General features: G+C 39.7%; 1 protein-coding gene across 10 annotated transcripts in view; it reads right to left on the bottom strand.

Moving 5' to 3' along the window:
* Positions 1–1859: 1859 nt before the first annotated feature.
* The window catches only part of LOC109628819 (RNA-binding protein Musashi homolog 2), a 245577-nt gene continuing 229171 nt past the window's right edge, over positions 1860–18265 (bottom strand). For 4 of the 10 annotated variants that reach the window (XM_069539930.1, XM_020086224.2, XM_020086223.2 and 1 more), the window contains 4 exons: positions 16301–16480; positions 12052–12206; positions 9074–9144; positions 1860–7624 (listed from right to left, as the gene is read on the bottom strand). In XM_069539930.1, the coding sequence (XP_069396031.1) occupies positions 9103–9144; positions 12052–12206; positions 16301–16480 (377 nt within the window). In that variant the 3' untranslated portion in view covers positions 1860–7624; positions 9074–9102. Of the gene's footprint in view, positions 7628–9073; positions 9145–12051; positions 12207–16300; positions 16481–18265 lie in introns of all 10 variants that reach the window. The other 6 variants (XM_020086228.2, XM_020086226.2, XM_020086225.2 and 3 more) reach the window with 4 other exon arrangements.

Consider the following 18265-nt stretch of genomic DNA (forward strand, 5'->3'; position numbering starts at 1 on the left):
TTAAGTGATCTATAGACAGGAAGATGTAAACTAATAAACATTTGTGACCTTAGCAGATATTTGGGATATGTCTCCTCCATCTGTGAATAACCATATATACAATGAAAGATTTCCTGACGTACGTCCTGCTGCAGGATTATTTAAACACTTAAAACAAACTCTGGTTCCACAGATTAATAACAGCTTCCTTTCTCGGCTGCGTTCTGACATTTAGCTCCCGTAATGACTGCTGATTGTCTCGTGGTGCTCCACCAAAGACCTGACTCCTCGTGTTTGAGGGCCGGCGAGTGGCGAGCGCTCTGATCATAATGGCACTTTTAATTAGCACTTAATTAAAGGTAGGTGGACTGGAGAGGTCAGCCAGTTAGGCCTGTAAGTCTGAAAACACAGACGGCACCGAGGATCAGCTGTTTGATGAATTTGTCTTCTGATTACAGGATCTGGCCAAACACCACATTTACTCCTGCTGGATCCTTCACATCACAGAGGCTGAAACAATACTATGAAAACACTGTGTACTGTTCTTTTGTTGTTCTTTGTTGTACAATGTACTGTTCTATAAAGTAATAAAGAAATATTTGACATAAAATAAATCCATGGTTGGTGTGTGAATGTCAACACATTCCTTATGACAGGACTCCAAGCCAAATAAAATGAGATCAAGAAATAATGAAATAAATTCAGAAGAAGCTCATATAAAAGTGGAAAAATGGTCCAAACTGTCGCATTGGTTTATCTTTGTACTCATGACACAAATTACAAAGAAAAAGAAAAAAAAGAGAGTGTGATGTGATCTAAACTTCTGGCGCCTGGGCTGTGAAAAACAGAGCCGGGAACAGTATTGATCTCAGTCAGAATTATAGATCACCGTGTCTGAATGAGTGATGAAGCTGTTGCACTGTTCGTCTCTCCTGACAAGCAGCCGCATTAAAAACCCTGATCCCTGAATTTCAATGGAGCAGTAACATTATGTTTAAGAATCGCTGTCCGTCACAGTAAACATGCAGGAAAAAGGTATTTCACTGGAGAATGACCATCATGCAATTATTGTTATTATATTAATTATGTCTGACAGTAAAAGTTAGAAACCTATAGAGTCCCTTCAGTGAGGAATGGGATGAACTGACATAATATAATCTCTATGAAAAGAAAAAAGCGATTTTTACATTTCCACTGATTCATTCTCCTGGTTCACCTCAGAATGACTCAGGATCAGATTTTTGTTTCTGGCATGTGAAATGAAATTCTCTGTCTCAGGTATAAAAGCAGAACTAATCACAGTGTGACAAACTCATCGCAGGTATTTTCTGATTGTGTCTCTCGACCATTGTGAGCCTCTGAAACGCCTGTTTGCTCATCTACTCATCACATCCCCAGCAGTTTACACACTGAGCCTCAGCTAATATTGATGCTCTCCATGTGAAACTGCTGATGAGAAACGCTTCTCTGTGTTTTTTTGTTTTAGTTGCATCTGCTCAGGCGCTGGGAGAGACCACTGAGGGGCAGCAGAATTACACGCCAGCGCTTCTTGTTTGTTTCCCCTAAATGTATCTTAGTGCTCAGACTCTATTAATCCTGCTGTCTTATGAGGGACCTCGAGAGATGCTGAGTGAGTGTGTGTGTGTGTGTGTGTGTGTGTGTGTGTGTCCATGCGTGCGTGCGTGAGAGAGAGAGTGTGTGTGTGGTTGAGTAAAAATGTGGAATGAAAAACTCTGTTTAAACCAAACTAACAAAATACTCACAGCAGACCTGTCCTGTTATGGGATAAGAGTAGAGAAAGTTAATGTGATGCTGCCAAGTTGAGACAAATGAAATAATATTATAAGGAAATAAAAATACAGCAAAACACTGAAAACAAGTAATATAACAATTCAGTTTATTTTATTTATTTTTCCAGACAGACACATCAATTTCTGGACCACAGTAGAGGATGGAAACCTTTCACAGACATTTTTTTGTCAATATTATTATTTGAAAATACAAATATAAAATTAGACTTTCCACATTTGATATGTGAGAGACCCCCATCCATTATTATTATTGTTATTATTATCATCATTTTTTTTTTTAGTATACTTTACAACAGGGCTTAAGCAAGCCATTATGATAACCTGAAAGATGCTTTCAGATGTCAGTCAAGTCTGTCTGTCTCTCGCCATAAAAAGTCGGTGAACATAAAAAAACAGGGGCAAGTGTTAGGAATGGGCAGACAGCAGTGAAGAGAGCTCTGTGCTCAGCCTGCAGAAACATGGAAGCACAGCAGAGCCTCACACTGCCGTCCATGCAGTCTGACGAGCGTCCAGGCTCCCTCTAGGCCGCGCAGTCTGCGCCAAACTCCATGTCACGCCAGGGGTGGACTCTCGTGTTGTGGAGCGAGCTAATATAATGATGATTGGGCGATTATGAGCCTGGGTGTATCTGCAGTGTGAGGGTATACAGCTGAGGTCTCCAGTCTAATTCTGATCAAATGAGCGCAGAAATTGCAAATATATATTCATCTATACACATATATATATATTGCAAGTGTATGTGTAGACTGTAATCAGTGATGGGCATGAGTGAGATGGCAATGATTTGGACTGAGAGAAGAAATTCACCCTAAAACACGACGACACAGTTGAACTTGTGTTATTTCTGTCACCTTGAAGGGTTCAGTGTGAACATGAACACTCCTCTGTTCTATCAGAGCCCACACTATACATGGTGTTGTTGGTCGAGAGTCACTTTGCGGACGGGGACACTAACTTTGTGGTCACCCTGACAGTATCCAGTATCTCTCAGAGATAAGGGCACATTGGTTTGAAAACCATTAGCACCACTATGAAAGAGCCTCTTTTTCCCCCTCGGGTATAAATACTCAGTAACATTCAATGGGCCGTCAAAGTCTGATTCATTAGAGACGGAGTCGAGTCTCTAACAGTCCTCATCTGACGTCCCAGCGTTTAGGGAGACAGTTGTTCATATTCATAATGAAAGACAGATGTGAGTCCAAGATGACAGAAATGTCAGAAGTGTGTGTGTGTGTGTTTGTGTGTGTGGTTTCAGGGTGGGATTCCCCCCCCTTCCACACACACACAAAGGATGATGGGATAAATTGTTTGGCCATTGCCTAGCACTTGCCTCGAGATTCAAGTTTAAATGGATACGGTAGTACACTACAAATGTCAACACCTTCCAGGTTGACTCTTTTTCTTTTTTGATTATTATTTTCTTTTTTTTCTTAAACCACGACCCTCCCCTCTCCCCAAATGGATACGCTAGTCTACTAAGATGTGTAACATTCATCAGCTGTAAACTGCTGTCAGTTTGAGATTAAAAGGAAAATTACAGCAAGAGAGCCATGCTACCTTAAAGTCCAAGCTACAGGATCACAAAACAACACAAGAGGGGAAAAAAAAATCTGCCAATTCAAGTGTTCTTTTCTTTTCCAGTCAAAGATTCCAGTCCAATTACAGCCACTGTGTGCTGCTACAGAGAAAACACTCAGAGAAACATGGCTTTTACTTTTGCTCCGGTTTTTGGTTTTCAGATGAAACGGCTCCTAATGAACTTATTGCACTGGTTTGAATTTAAAATTTAAAAAAACAATGGAGGAACACTGTTACCACTATTATACTGTCAGGAGAAACCTTTACCAGTTCTCATGTGAAACAAAAATTATGGATCGCTATTAATATATTTTATACCATCATGTGTAATTACAGAGATGATAATAACATTAATACTTGGAACATCTTTTTCATTTAATCAGTTTCCTTTGTTTTTTGTAGTTTTTGGGCAACGCTGTATTTTCTTTACTTTTATAATTTTACAATAAAGTTGATATTATTTGAATTTGTGAAATCAATAACGCAGCGTCACATATACTCGCTTTTTTTCAGTGGAGCAATTTGTCTATTAATGTCATCGATTACTGTACATACTGTATTTAACCTGACAGTCAATATTAGACGAGGACAATGAACAGACATTAATCTTATTTATTAATGTAATGTGTGTAGCATTCAATTTAAAACCGCATGAGGTGAATAAAATAACTGATATAAAAGCTAAATTATGTTTAATTGAAATTGTACTCGACTGGAGTGTGCACACAGCTTGAGCTCTGGGAGCGAATTGGCTTTATAATTGGTTTGTTTATGCCTGAAACACAGACGCTGGTGTAAATCTAACAGGTCTGAAATATGGACATCCTCTGACACGGTGTTTCTGAGGAAATGTCAAGCATTTAAATGTGAGTTTTAATATTTTCTTTTCTGCTCCAATTTGGCTTGGCAGTGAGTCACAGCTTCAGGGCGCTGGTCCAGAGTCGGGACGGGAATTTAACCAGCAATTAATCAGCCCTGATACACACTCGTCCTTTAGCACCTGCTCCTTTAGAGGGTTTCTGTTTAATGGAGTCATTTCTTATTTTTACACTAATGCCTCGACTAAAGTCAATATGTGTGAACGACAGAAACTAGCTCCCAGAGATTCAAATTATTAAAATAATAGAAGTTTTGAGAGAAATGAGATAAAAACTGGTATTATCTACAAAATAACCATGCCCGGGGCATCTGGGTAATTTCCGTAATGTAGTAAAATTCAAAAGATACTGTATAACAGGTCAGTGAAACAGCACTGAGGCTGATATCATGACTTTTGGCGCGTTTCTTAAAAAATATATGAAATAAGATTTGTTTTTACATAAAATCTTTCCCCATGATTACAGCTTGTGTCCATCTTAACAAAAGAATCAAAAATAAAAGTTTTGCATATCTAGCGTTGGCATTTAAGGTAGTATGGCACACCCCCTTTTAAAACATTCAAGGGTGGGGATCCAAATAATGCCTTGTGTACAATTCCATCTTACAGCAACGGTTTCTCTATTTGTCCATCCATGAGAGCTTTGGTTAGCTGAAACCATGTGAGCGTGGCAAATAACCAAAACAAAAGAAAAAAAACATACAGGGAATAAATTACAATGTACCTCTATCAAAATAAATGTCTGCAAATCTCAGAATAACATGATCATTTAGAGAAAGGTCTATCTTGACTGGTCCTAAATCCACTAATCACTACAAGTATTATATTAATGAGTCCTATATAACATCTACGTTTGTAATTACAGGAGATAGAAAAAGAGCGCGAGAGGGAGAGAGGGGTAAATGTGAGAGAAAGGAGAGGTAGAGCAAAGGGAGAACAACAAAGAGCACTACACTGGTATCAAAGACAGCACTCTGTTTACAAGTTAACTGTGAGCTCTTTACACACTAATGAAATACATGGATGATCAACAAAAGAGAGCAGGATCTCTGAGGATGGTGAATGGAAAGAGAGAAAGCAATGGATGCACAGTACATTTTAATAGTATATTACAATTATTCATATATAAACCACAAAGTATCAATAAAACTCTGATTAAACTTGAAATCAGCAAAGAAGCATCTTTCTTTTTTTTATAGTTTTGTATTTCTTATTTTCTTTTACATTTGAACATTACAAGTTTTTTTTTTAATCTTTACTCTTTATATTATTATTACTTGATCACACCTCCATATCTTTTTTTTTTTTTAACTTTAGTAAGTATCCAGCATATTTCTTTACCTGGTTGTTTTAAAATCAAAAAGAAATGAGACAAGTGGGTAGAAATGAAAACAACAAACACATCTGCAGCAGGTAAAGTTATTTTTTCAGAGTACACACCATTCGTCCCGTTCAATGACGCTAAAAACCGGACCGGAGCTTACTACTACAAAATCAGCAGAAATTATTAGCCACGCGTTCTGTGTAAAAGCTGGTGCAGCGGCAGAGAGCGAATAATTCAGTGTCATCTATCGACCCTGTATAAATATCTTTAGATGATGCATGGGTCTAATATATGAAGAAAGAAATGTACACTGCAACATATCAGTTACTATTTCCCAAGCTGTTAACTCACCTCAAAACTTAACTTGAAGCGTTTGTCGAGTCGAGAATACGTTAACCCAAAAATCCTTCATACTATCCCAAAGCACAGGGCCGTTTTTTCGTTTAGAAAGCCAACATATACATGTGCAAATAGGAAAATGGCCTGTACTTCACTACTCACAGTGCAATGATTACTCACTTTATTACCGTTCAGTGTTTTCATCTGTCTCGCCACATATACAGAATAAATTAAACCTGCCAATGATTCCACGATCGAACTCACGAAGGCTGAGGTATGGTATCAAAATGTTTACTTTCCTAAATCTTTCAAAAAAAAGGAACCGATTCAGCAATCACATCGGGGCTCTCGCACAGAGCCCGAGTTATTGTGTTCCAAAAAATTAAATAAAACGTGTGAATCAGGAACGAGCAGGATGAAACAAACAGTAACGAACGACTAACAAGTTCCTCTCAAGAGTATAAAAGTGTCGGGATGCACAGAGCACTGGAAAATGCTTGGTTCAAGTTCTAATCATCACATCTAAGTACAGTGTGCTTTGGATTTAATTGTCTTTTTCTTCTTCTTCTTCTCTCTCTCTCTTTGAAATGATACTGATATCCTAACAGTTTGACAAAAAGATCAGGCTCTTGTCTTTTTTTTTTCTTATTTATTTCTTAAAACCGTGTTAACTCTCAACTCGCTGTGTGTAAATTTGCTGGTATGACACTTTGTAAAATTATTCAGCTTCAGTATTTACAGAGCAGGTGTGTGTCTGTTTGTCTCGTGGGGTCGTGACGCCGCCGTCTTTCCAGCAGGAACAAAACAAAACAAAACGTATAATGTAACTGTTTACAGCTTTGTCTTCTATTCACACGCTATAACATGTTCTTTTTGACACACCATCACAAAAATATGCTATTCTCTCACTGAGTTGGTTATATGCAGTGACTGGAATAATATGTACAGCTACATTTCTTTTTCTCAAGTTTGAATTCACAATGTAGTTATATGAAATTTGTTATAGCATATATATATATTTCTAAACAACAAAAACAACACTTATAAAAAAGGACCATAAAAATATTGGAGTCCTCTTTGTATTGCCCAAAAATAGGTAATTATGGTTAACAATGAGACATCACAAGAAATAAAACAGCTACTAAGATTTATTACTTAGATACCTTCTTTAAAGTTTCCTTAAAATGTAAATTTTTTTTTCTCCACGTCTTTCCCCAAGCTTCTTTTTTTGCGGGAAGACTGAAAGGAACATCCCATCGTTTTTCCTTTTACACTGACCCATACAAAGATGAAGACATGACTTGCAGATATTCTTGGCTATGACCCCCCCGCCCACCCACCGCCCGCACTTCAAACAAAATCCATTTACACAAATATACCAGGAGATCAAATAAAATGACACAAATCAAGGTCGAACTAAAATGACTCTCTAAAAACTAATCAAAAAACAAAAAGCTAGAACAGAGGAAGGAAACAGGTGAATGAGATTGACGTGAAACATCACACCAAACCAGGTTGTAAAGTTATAGGAGGTTTGGATTATAGTACAGCAGTTGTTATTTTTCTGAGATGACTAACGTTTTTCTTTTCTTCTTCGTATGGTTTCCCACTTTCTTTCCTGGGTGACAGCGTAGTGCTTGAAGTTGGATTAGCGTCACCTGCACACAAAGCCAATTAGAAACTTCGTCCTGTCTTTCCTGGGCCACCAGATATACTCTGCTGGACAACAGAGAAAAAACAGGAACAGCAGCAGAATTAGAAACAGCTCGTTAGAACTGGTTTAATTCTTAACAAACAAAACTCTGTAGGATTCGCTTCAGACATTAAACGAAAAAAAAATCTGTGGACATTAAAATGACTTGTGAATGACACAAAGACGTTTTCATAAATGGCAGCAGGTGAAAACTCACTGTGGCTTCAGGCACCATATACAGCGCGTTCACATTTCAAAAAATCTACACTTCTTTAGTTGCTGCTTGTTACAATAGCGATCGTGTTCATGCATGTTCTGCTACTGTGGAGTCTTACAATAGCTGTGGTGCTTAGCTGGAAATAATACAATAATCACACATGTGCACAAATGAATTCAACACATATAACATAGAGTTTACTAAATAGCTAGAAGCAGAAAAAAAGCTGGAGACCACCTGAACTGGGTTTTTATAGATGATGATGGTTCTGTTATTCATGAGGGACAATGTTAGGAGTGAGGATGTAAAGCAATGACAAAATAAACCCTAATCGAGTGAAATATTCATTTCCTCAGGGGCATTTGCTGTTTTAACGTCCTGGCATATCAGTAACAAGTCTTTTTTTTATTCTACAGGTGATCCATAACTGTCTATGGAACAAAAAGAGCTGACGCCAAAAACTGTAAAAACGGGTATGTAACATAACGTATGGTTATATATATATATATATATATATATATTAAAAGATAGACGACATGAGCGCTTCCCAAAACAGAAGCCAAAATGACTCGATTGCCACCTGGAAGTGGAAGTTCATTAAAAAGTATAAAATTTAAAGGTCAAATAAATGTTTCTATAATTGAATGTAGTTCCTGATGTTTGTTTAAGTTTCCACTACGTCAGTTTGTTTTTTGCTGCTATAAAAATCATGTAAATTCAAATTTCGTGATTGAGAGCTAAGACTGGCTCGTGATTGGACAAGCAAATATATCTGCGGAACTTTGCTACCCAGTTGCTAATGTGCAGACTCTTTCTCCAAGTACGCAAGATGGTGGCGTTCATATCCAGGATATTTTGGCTTGAGAGTGGAGACGCCTCGTCCATCTTTACAGTCTACAGTGTTTGCGATGTAAACATTTCCGAATGTTAACAAGAAACAAGAATTAAATACTGCAGAGCTGGTCGTATGTGTGTGTGACAAAGTCTAAACTTCAACAAAGAGTCTCGTAAACAAACTGACCAAGATTTAAACTATTGCAATTAATGATTATTTCTACTTTCTTTTCATTTCCTCCTGTGTCGAGGGATCAAACAGATCACAGGCCTCTTGATTTGTGAAGAGATCAACCTTCAGTCACACACTTTACCACCAGCTCTGTCATTCTGAGGGAGGCGAGTAAACAATGAATAATGTGATGAACATACATTAGAGAGGGAAAGAGGAGAGAAATGCACAGTAAATAAAATGCAATACCTCTGATGAGATGGCAACCGGCCACCTGTTCAATGGTATCCATTTGTAAAAGCTGTTGCAATCAACGGGCCCTAAAAGTGTACAGTTAGTGCTTTTGTCAGTATGCATTTCAAGGAGAGAAAAGTGAGTATCACATCAACTTTGAATTTATTTTTACAGCTAGCAACCTATAGATTCAGCTGGATCATGTTGAGCAACACAGCAGGAGAGCAGTTTTCATATATATATATATGTATTATTACACAGGTTCGGGGGAAACAGCGCCTGCAGCGATACACACACTTCTATTTCTGTTGACAATGTAGTTCTCAGGTTACAAAATCCTCAGTGGGAAAATAGTTTAAAGAAACATATTTGAAAGGAGGTGATAACAATACACGCAATGCCCATTCATGCTAAGATGCACACCTAACTGGATGTGACTGAAGCGTGCAGGATCATAAACACCTCTAACACTGATGGGTCTGCAGAAACTCTTAAATTCACACACATCAGTAAAAAGAGACTTTCAACAGCCATTATCTGCCTCCATCACCTCACTCAAACAACTGCTCTACAACTGCCTCGTATAAAAGGTTCATCAGATGTTGCCTACAGGGATTAACGGGAGCGTGAGGTCGAGGGACAGATCACATCAGTGAATCTGAAGTCGCCCGTGAGGTTGTTAACGTGTTTTCACCTCAGCAGCATCCTCGCTGAAGAAATGAATCAGAAGGCGCATTTTAGCTCTGAATAATTTTCGGTTTTAATGTTCTGAACCGAGAAATCATCTCGCCAAGGGCCAGGAGGTCAGAGGACTCGCCGCGTCACCTCTCTGCTTTGCTGCACTCTGAAGTGGCGCAGGCACATTTTAAATTCTGCGAGGGAATCTCAAAAGCTGTCCTTAAGAATGAGGGTTAAATACATATTATTCCTCTGTTTCATTAATTAGTTTAAGGTAAAATGGCCTTCATGAAACGTGTTGGATTAAAAGACTTGTTCCTACATTGTCCAACTCAGCATTAAACCGAGGTTAGAAACTGTTGCAACAAATGGAAAATAATGGAAACAAATCGCCTCATTTCCATCTGTGAACTATCTGTTGCTAAATCTGCTTTGAAAATGAGACCGGCTGCTCTATCATAACAAATATTTTGCTTCCTACTCTGAGACTAGCAGATTATGGCAGATAGCCAGTGGACCTAAAACAATTAATAAGGGAGGCTTTGCTTGGGAAGCAAAAAAACAACAAAATGTATTTTTTCTGTTAAGCTGCTGGTTTGTTGTATATCATAAATCAATTACACATACTTACTAGAATTAAGGTGAACCATGTCGCCTTCTCATGCGCTTTTTCTTTTTTTTGCATTATCACACATTCACTTCATCCTCGCTAAACTCTTACGATTTCTCTCAATGAATCAATGTACTGTGAAAACATCTTGTATTTCTCTTAAAAAAGACGCACAAACTTTTGTGGCACAGCTACGATGACAGATGCAAGTTTACAAACATCAAACGAACTCTGTGGCCATTCAACGTGATAAACATGAATTAAACTTAAAGAATTCAACATGTAACTCATTTGTAATTCTAATTCAGGTTAGAGATGTGAACTGTTAAGACTGTGTTCCCTCAGCGCTGAGTTCCTTCCTAACATGCCTCGAGGAACCTCACAGTGAATCAGAGAGCTTGGCCCTGCTGCAGCTTTCTACGAGCCATGAAATTTAGGTGGACAACTATAAATGAATTATCCAGCACGAGCTAACTAAGAAAAATGGTTTGATTAAGTCTTACTTTGGGGATTGTGAGCCTCGTCCGTCCCTTCATTAATAATACAAGGTTCTAAACATGTTTGAATGTCTGGATCACTGGCCAGGCTTATTTATCTGACTGTATGAAGTCAGTTCTTCGACACCTCACTCAGCAATACTTAAGATTTCCGATAGATATAAGATAGATAGAATAGATCACGATGCAGATCTGATATGGATTAGAAACATTTTAAATGGATAAGTACACTGTATCAACTCTGGAGAACAATAGTGTCATTGAGATGAGATGGAGAAGGGGCCTCCTGACTTCTTTATCTAATCCAATGTTGGGAAATGCATTCTGGGAAAGGAATAGGGGGCAGCCAACATGTGCGCATGCTAACATTTGCAGTTCCGTTGAGCTGAAGCAGGTTACTTGAGCATCGTCGCTTGTCAGCAGCATTAACTCTTAAAAACGTTTGTCACCGAAGCGCAATGAATCCTGGGATAGTTTGGGCCTCGTTTCTCAGGGATGGAAGGACACATTAGCATCTAAAGGAGACTTTAAAATGAAACAGTGCAACAGAAGCCACACATCTGCAGACAGAGAACACCTCTTTCCTACCGTCTCCTCTACCAGCCCAGCTAGTCTTGCACATGAGTTGACATGGCAACCGGCAGCTAACTGATCAGCAGGAGGAAAAGTGCAGCAGCGCCCTGCTGAGCGACTAAACCTGGACAAGGACAGTGGGAGAGACGAAACCTGCTTCTAAGCTTTGTCCTGGTGACAGATCAAACTCAAACCCTGGGACAGCTGGGGTTTCTAAAAATAACGGAAATTTGTTCTGGGAAGGTGACACAGGGTCTGAAGTGAGGTCATATGTGCAACTGCTGAGGGGAATAAAGATTTGCATTTGACACAGATAACTTTGAGAGCCAGGCCTGGGTTTACCCTGGTGTACAAAATGCTTTCAGGACCTCCACTGACAGTCAGAAAAAATGAACCACACTGAGACTTTAATAAATGGTTGCTTTGGATTTAGGATATTTGCTAAGGAGCAGCTGGTGGTTATTTTAATAAATTCAGCGACAGAAGAATTTGTTAACTCTTCTCTTTATGATACATAGTTTACAGAATCACAGGCAGTGTGCATTGGCTTAGTGTCTAATTTTAGTGCTGGTATTCTGACACAGAGGCGGCAACTGAGCTCAAAGTTGCAGTCAGTTGAACGTCAGAGTACTCACTGTGATGCTGGGGCCAAACCCAGAGCCAGGCTGAGGGCTAGCAGCACTGATGTAGTTGCCCACAGCGGAGTCCTGGCTGCTAGGTCCGTACAGGTCGGCCACAGGCCCTGGGCTGTTAGCACCAGGAAAACCTCCGGGCCTTGACGGGTTGGCGCCTGCACACAAACACAGCAGGGAGCAGAGCAGCTCAGAAACACACCACAATGATCAGCACAGTTCTTATGTCTCAAATTGACATGTTTTTAAATCAAAAGAACACATGACTGGATTCATATTTTGTCTCTAAGGACTTAAAGTTTGAATTTCAAGTTAAAATTACAAATTCAATTTCCATGGTGGAGGTTTAACTTTGAACAAACAGAGCTGAGGGTGAATCCAGTATGATATTCTGCATATACTCTACATGCTGTGTGTTTTATGCACAGGAGTAACATTCACTTTGTATAATCATGCACAACACAAAACAAGCACATTGCTAGAAATACTCTCACCATGCTAAGAATCTAGAAAGGTTGCAGCGTAAATGTTGCCATGCATGTGAAGGAGTACTTGTGAAACAACACTGTCTTCTTAATAAGAAGAGTCTTAGCAATCTTATTACTGAGTTTCGATTCCGAAACATTTTGAACCCAGACATCTAAATCACATTGTGACGCTACTTTCTGCTTCCCTGTACGACCTGATTCAGAGACACCAGTCAGGATCTTTTTAAATATTCCCGAGACTTCCAGTCGTGCGTTTTAGCTCGTTCAGTCTGCTGAAGTAACGTTGACATAAAGCAAAAGAGGTGACTGAGACGAGAGGAGGAGGTATAAGGGGGAGATATAAAAGCCTGACCCGAGTTCATCCGCAGACCCAAACTCAGGGGGGGATAAAAAAGAAATACTGTACATGACTTACCACCTACGCCCTGTTAGTAAGAGAAACTCTGACTAATAAAATGCCTTTTGAAAATCCAGATGCCTACTAAAGGCCAATAACGCCGGCAATACAGGAAAAAAAAACTGTCGGGGAGAAAGAAAAATGCAATGATCTCTTAACAGCAATCTCCTCCGCTGTCAGCATCGCATAACCCTCCATTTCACCCTTATTCACAGACGGACTGAGGAAAAAAACTGTACAGCTGCATTAAAAAGAAAAATGTTGCAACCAAAGAAAATGCTCGATCTTGTGTGTGTATGAGCTCATGAACCCTGTGATGCCTGAGAGGAAGACTGTGCAGGACGAGAAACAGAAACACAGATCCGCTCCCACATCCACAGTGTTGAAGCAGATGCACAGGCAGTAAACAAAAAGTATCTCCGTTAACATGTTTAACATGTGACTGCTCAGTTTATCAAGGCAGTATTACACAGGGGGTGAGTCTAGTAGAGGCTCCTGAAAAACATACTGTAGATATCCATGTGTAGCACTTGAGTAAACAGAAGTCATCTCACTAAACACACATCTGGAGGAGGTGACACTGCTGTTCAACTGTAAGGACTTTAAACAGTGAGCAGCTTCTTCTCTTATCTCTCCTGCACAGACCCCAGTGGGCTGGAATATTACATAATTAAGGATCTTTGTAGTTGAAAGGGGAATCCTTGCATCCTACGACTGGTGGTTTTTATTAACAAGTGGCTAAACTGTGAAACTACTTTTTTACATTTGGGTTTTGGGGCTGTACTGGTTCTGCATTGAGCAGAAGCAAAGCAATCCAGGCTGCAACGTGGGTTAGACTGTTGTTCAGTTCAGAGTAGGGTCCACCAATCTATCTATCTATCTTTCTACCTACCTATCCACCTTTCTACATATACATCCATCTATCCAGCATTTGATCTTTTATTACCTACCTACCTATACACCCACCCATCTTTCTGCCTACTTATCCATCCATCCACCCGTCTGTTCTTCTACCTACCTATCCATCTACCTATCCACCCATCCATCTATCTACCTACCTATCCATCTACCTACCTATCCATCTACCTATCCACCCATCCATCTTTCTACCTACCTATCCATTTACCTACCTATCCATCTACCTATCCACCCATCCATCTTTCTACCTACCTATCCATCTACCTATCATCTATCTCTCTACTTACCCATCCATCTATTCACCCATCTATCCTCCTACCTACCAATCCACCCATCTACCTTTATACCTACCTATCTATCTATCCATCCATCCATGTGTGTATCAACATATTGATACAAAAACATTGTGCGCTACATTGCCTCCCTGTTCTCTAGTCTGAAGTACAGATCCACTGTGCACAATGCATCTGTCAATAAGATTTGCGATACAACTGCACATGGACACTAATCTATGCTTCCTCTCAAACTAGTCACTTACTTACAAAACAAACAATAAATAGGCAAAGCTTTTTTGATGAACACAATATAACTTTTTTTAAAATATATTCAATGATGTGTGGCTTTGCTGAAAGCTATAGAACTGACAGTAAACAAGGGATGACTTAAATGTGCACTTTACACAATCAGTAATTGTGAATGGATGTTGGACATATGATTGCCCCCCTGTGTAAAAAGTGGTCCCCTGCTTTATGGCCCCTGATTTAGAAAATCCTAGATCCCCAACTGCATCATTACGGTTAAGTCTGGCTTCAAATTTAAAGTGTATTCCACAAACAACAAGAACGAAATCAGACTGTGTTGACTCACTCAGGATTTGAACGAGTCCTCTCAGGCGAGACAAACTCTACCAACCAAACACAACTCAAAACAAAAAAGCAGCCATGCGTCACCTGAGCGACTTACTCTTTATCATAAAAAAAATTACGGAGCAATCCCAGGCAGTGTGCTGCTGATAAAAAGATACAGGGCTGATCTGACTCGTGTCACAGAATCATTTCGACTCTAATGTCAGCTATAATGCGTTATAAATCACCACGCTACACACCACGTCTCAAAATCAACAGAGACAATGGCGTTTTGTGTGTGTGTGTGTGTGTATTTACTGTGATGTCATTTGTGATTCCTCCCCCCCTGCCATGCAGCTGTGTATGAAATAAAAACCTTCACACTCCACTTAACAGATCTACAGGAAGCAAAGAACATCATGAAGTGCTTTATGTTTGTCGTGCTACCACACTTACAAGACCGTTACAGCAAAGATAATAAAGCAGCGGGCCTGCTCCAGACCTGCAACAGATCAGCTGTGTGTGTGTGTGTGTGTGTGTGTGTGTAGCGTTGTAGTTGTATTTATATAGTCTGCCTTTGTGTTCTTCTGCTGTTTGCTGCGCTTAAGAGAGTCTGGGGGCAATTCCAACATTTCCCTGGTGCCGCTGGCAAAACACTTTAACCGAGGGAGAATTGGCCCCACACTTACCCTCTTATTATTTGTCCAAATTTTGTTTTATAATGTGCTATCATTGTGAAGTATAGATGGAGGCTCTGGTAGGATTCATGCCCACAGGTCCAAACGAGTCTCATAAAAATAACCTGCTCTCATCTTAAAAAGACCTCGTGGTACGCCATGTCAGTAATGTGATCATATAAGGATAAAAACAAATTAAAAATACATGCTAACACTGTAGTATGTTAAAAAATAGGAGTACTTCCTGCTCTCAAAGTAAAATGGCATGGATTTACAATTGTTTTAATCCACTATATACTGTTAAATTATCAAAATGCCACCTTGTAGAATATTTTCCTTGTCTGTGGAATCTCACCCTTGGCCTTTGAAGTCTGTGATTATATAAGGGACATCAGAAAAAGCATAGGAGATGAAAATGTGCTTGTGTTGTAATGTAATGGCTGGTGTTCAACATTGTGCAGCATTTCTACTCACACTCTAATAACACCTGCAATCATTTCTACACTTAAAATACTTTGAGCTCTCACTTCACACACACATACTCACTGCTCAAACATCCACATGAACCTGAGCTCTGACAGTGAGGCCACTGTCAACTCCAGTATCATCAGTAGTTAATTGTTCACATGCAAATGAAGGTTTACATTCTGTACTGTGTGTGTCGGCCCCCTATGTGCAAGCAGGGGCTGGAACGTAACTTCACAAAGAAACAGAAAATTCTACTTCAAAAAAAAATTCAAAGAAGGAGAAACATGCAATTCTATTTTGTCAGCAAGACGGTTTTATAGGGTTTTTTTTGAAGGGGGGGTGTTTTCCTTAACAAAAGCAAGAGAGAATAAAAATAAAGATATTCTGTATGGAATAATGTCATGAATCAAACTGAAAAAAACTCCAAAACGTGGATGAGATAGATGCGCATATACAAACCTGGGTTCTTAAACTGATCCGGGCTGTGTAGGTGCTGGAGGGGGGAGTTGCAGGCGGAGGTGGCATGCTCACTGTGCAGCATCTGAGCCGCTTGGGGCCCCAGGGAGCCATAGTCAGCAAAGGAGCAGGGCCCCCCCCTCTGGTCACTGGGCGTAGAGTAAAACCCATAATCGGGGAGGCCTGGGAGATACAGTATAGGGTGGGGAGGGGGGAGGGGGAGGGGGTGGTACTCCATCATTGTGGAAATCAAACTTTTTTTCATCGTCAAAACTCAGTGTCCAGATTGTTCAGCACAGCCTCAGTGGTGCATTACACCGTTCTCAAAGTTACATCCTTAGTGTTTTGTCTGCTTTAATTGGCCCTTCCTGCCCTCCCTCCCCAGCAGCTCCTGCCATGTGGCCAGGCCCCCCTGGCATATGGTCTGTGTTTGAATGCTCAGCTGTGTGGTATACACTAGCCCTACAACTATTGATACAGATTATATCTCCCTGAAAGCCCACATTTAAAACCTACTCAGAAGAAGACAGTTAAATATACAGAAATATCAAATATACAGTGCGGCAACAGCTTTGATACTTTGGTGTCTGCATGACTGACCCCCCATGTTTTATTAACTCATTAAGACAAAACTAAAGCATCATTAAAACACAGGTCAATACATCTGTAATTTTGAACTTTTAACTCACAATACCTAAATGAAGCTTTTGTCATTTAAATAAAAAGAAACACAAAGCAAATCCTTTTTTGGACTAAAAGAGAAAGATTAGTTGTAGTTTTTATATGTGAAGGAGATACAGACACATTCATGTTTATTGATGACGAGCATTCTGGAATCTGAGCACGTCTCCGACTGACATCTTCGAGAAATTCTCTCTTTGACACAGATGGTGGATTATCAACAGTTTAGAAAATGTCACTTGGCAATAAGTTGTGCTGACATTTACTGCTTGTCCTCTTAATCTGAGACAAGCTGCTCATATAAAGAGTGCAATTAAAAGAAATGGCTCCTTCTCACACCTCTTTGATAACAGCGTTAATCTGCGCAGGAGGGACTGAGATTGGTGACACAGACTTTTCCACGCTGGGTTTCCCCTGCTGTGTGTTTGTGTGCGTGTGTGTTTTTTTTGGGTCCTGGAGCGAATAGCCATTCAAAGCCACTTCACCTCTACCCATTCAGAGTGAGACAGTCCACTTCTGCCAAATGGAATGTAAGCACCAGCCATGTTTCTCCCCGCCAATGCTTTTTAGCACTCTGATCTCACCACTTGTGGGCTGTCTGCCCACTCATCAAATTATAGGCTCCAAATATGGCAGGCTTCCCACGTGCGTCACATAATGCCTGACACATTGAACAAAGCTCAAGAAGCAATCATTCCATTTACTTCACTTAGACAAATGTCACTGAAAATCGATTGGCCTTGCTAATGAGGAAAACTGGATCAATGGAATAATTATAATGGTGGGAAAACATTTGACAATAGTACAAACCATGTTACTGGGAATTCATAAGGAAGCCACTCTAAATATATCACAAATTTACAATGATGTAAAAAGTGAAAGTGAACAGGCGTTACTGTCTATCTTAGTGATTCAACATATTTCACTTTCATACAATATAAAACTGAGACATACAAACAATGTAACCATTGTCATCTTGATAAATGGGTAGTTTTAAAGGGGTTTGATGACGTGCATACAGTAAGTGTTTGATTTGCATGCTGCAGACTGATGACAGTTATCCTTAATATAATTATTAACTGGACGAACCCCACCAAATAAAATGTGAGAATTATATGTGTTCAATCCGAATACTGTCAGCAGCTAAAAACAAAAGTGGGTGCAGCTTTGAAATTGGGGACAGGGACAATATTTCCATCTGAGATAAGGTTGTTAACAAGTGAACCACATTAAGCTGAGCAGATGCTGTGTTAACACACATTACAATGTTTAAAGGGCCTCTTTGCT

The sequence above is a fragment of the Paralichthys olivaceus genome, chromosome 15 (genome assembly GCF_024713975.1).
Source record: "Paralichthys olivaceus isolate ysfri-2021 chromosome 15, ASM2471397v2, whole genome shotgun sequence".
NCBI classification, from domain to species: Eukaryota; Metazoa; Chordata; class Actinopteri; order Pleuronectiformes; family Paralichthyidae; genus Paralichthys; species Paralichthys olivaceus.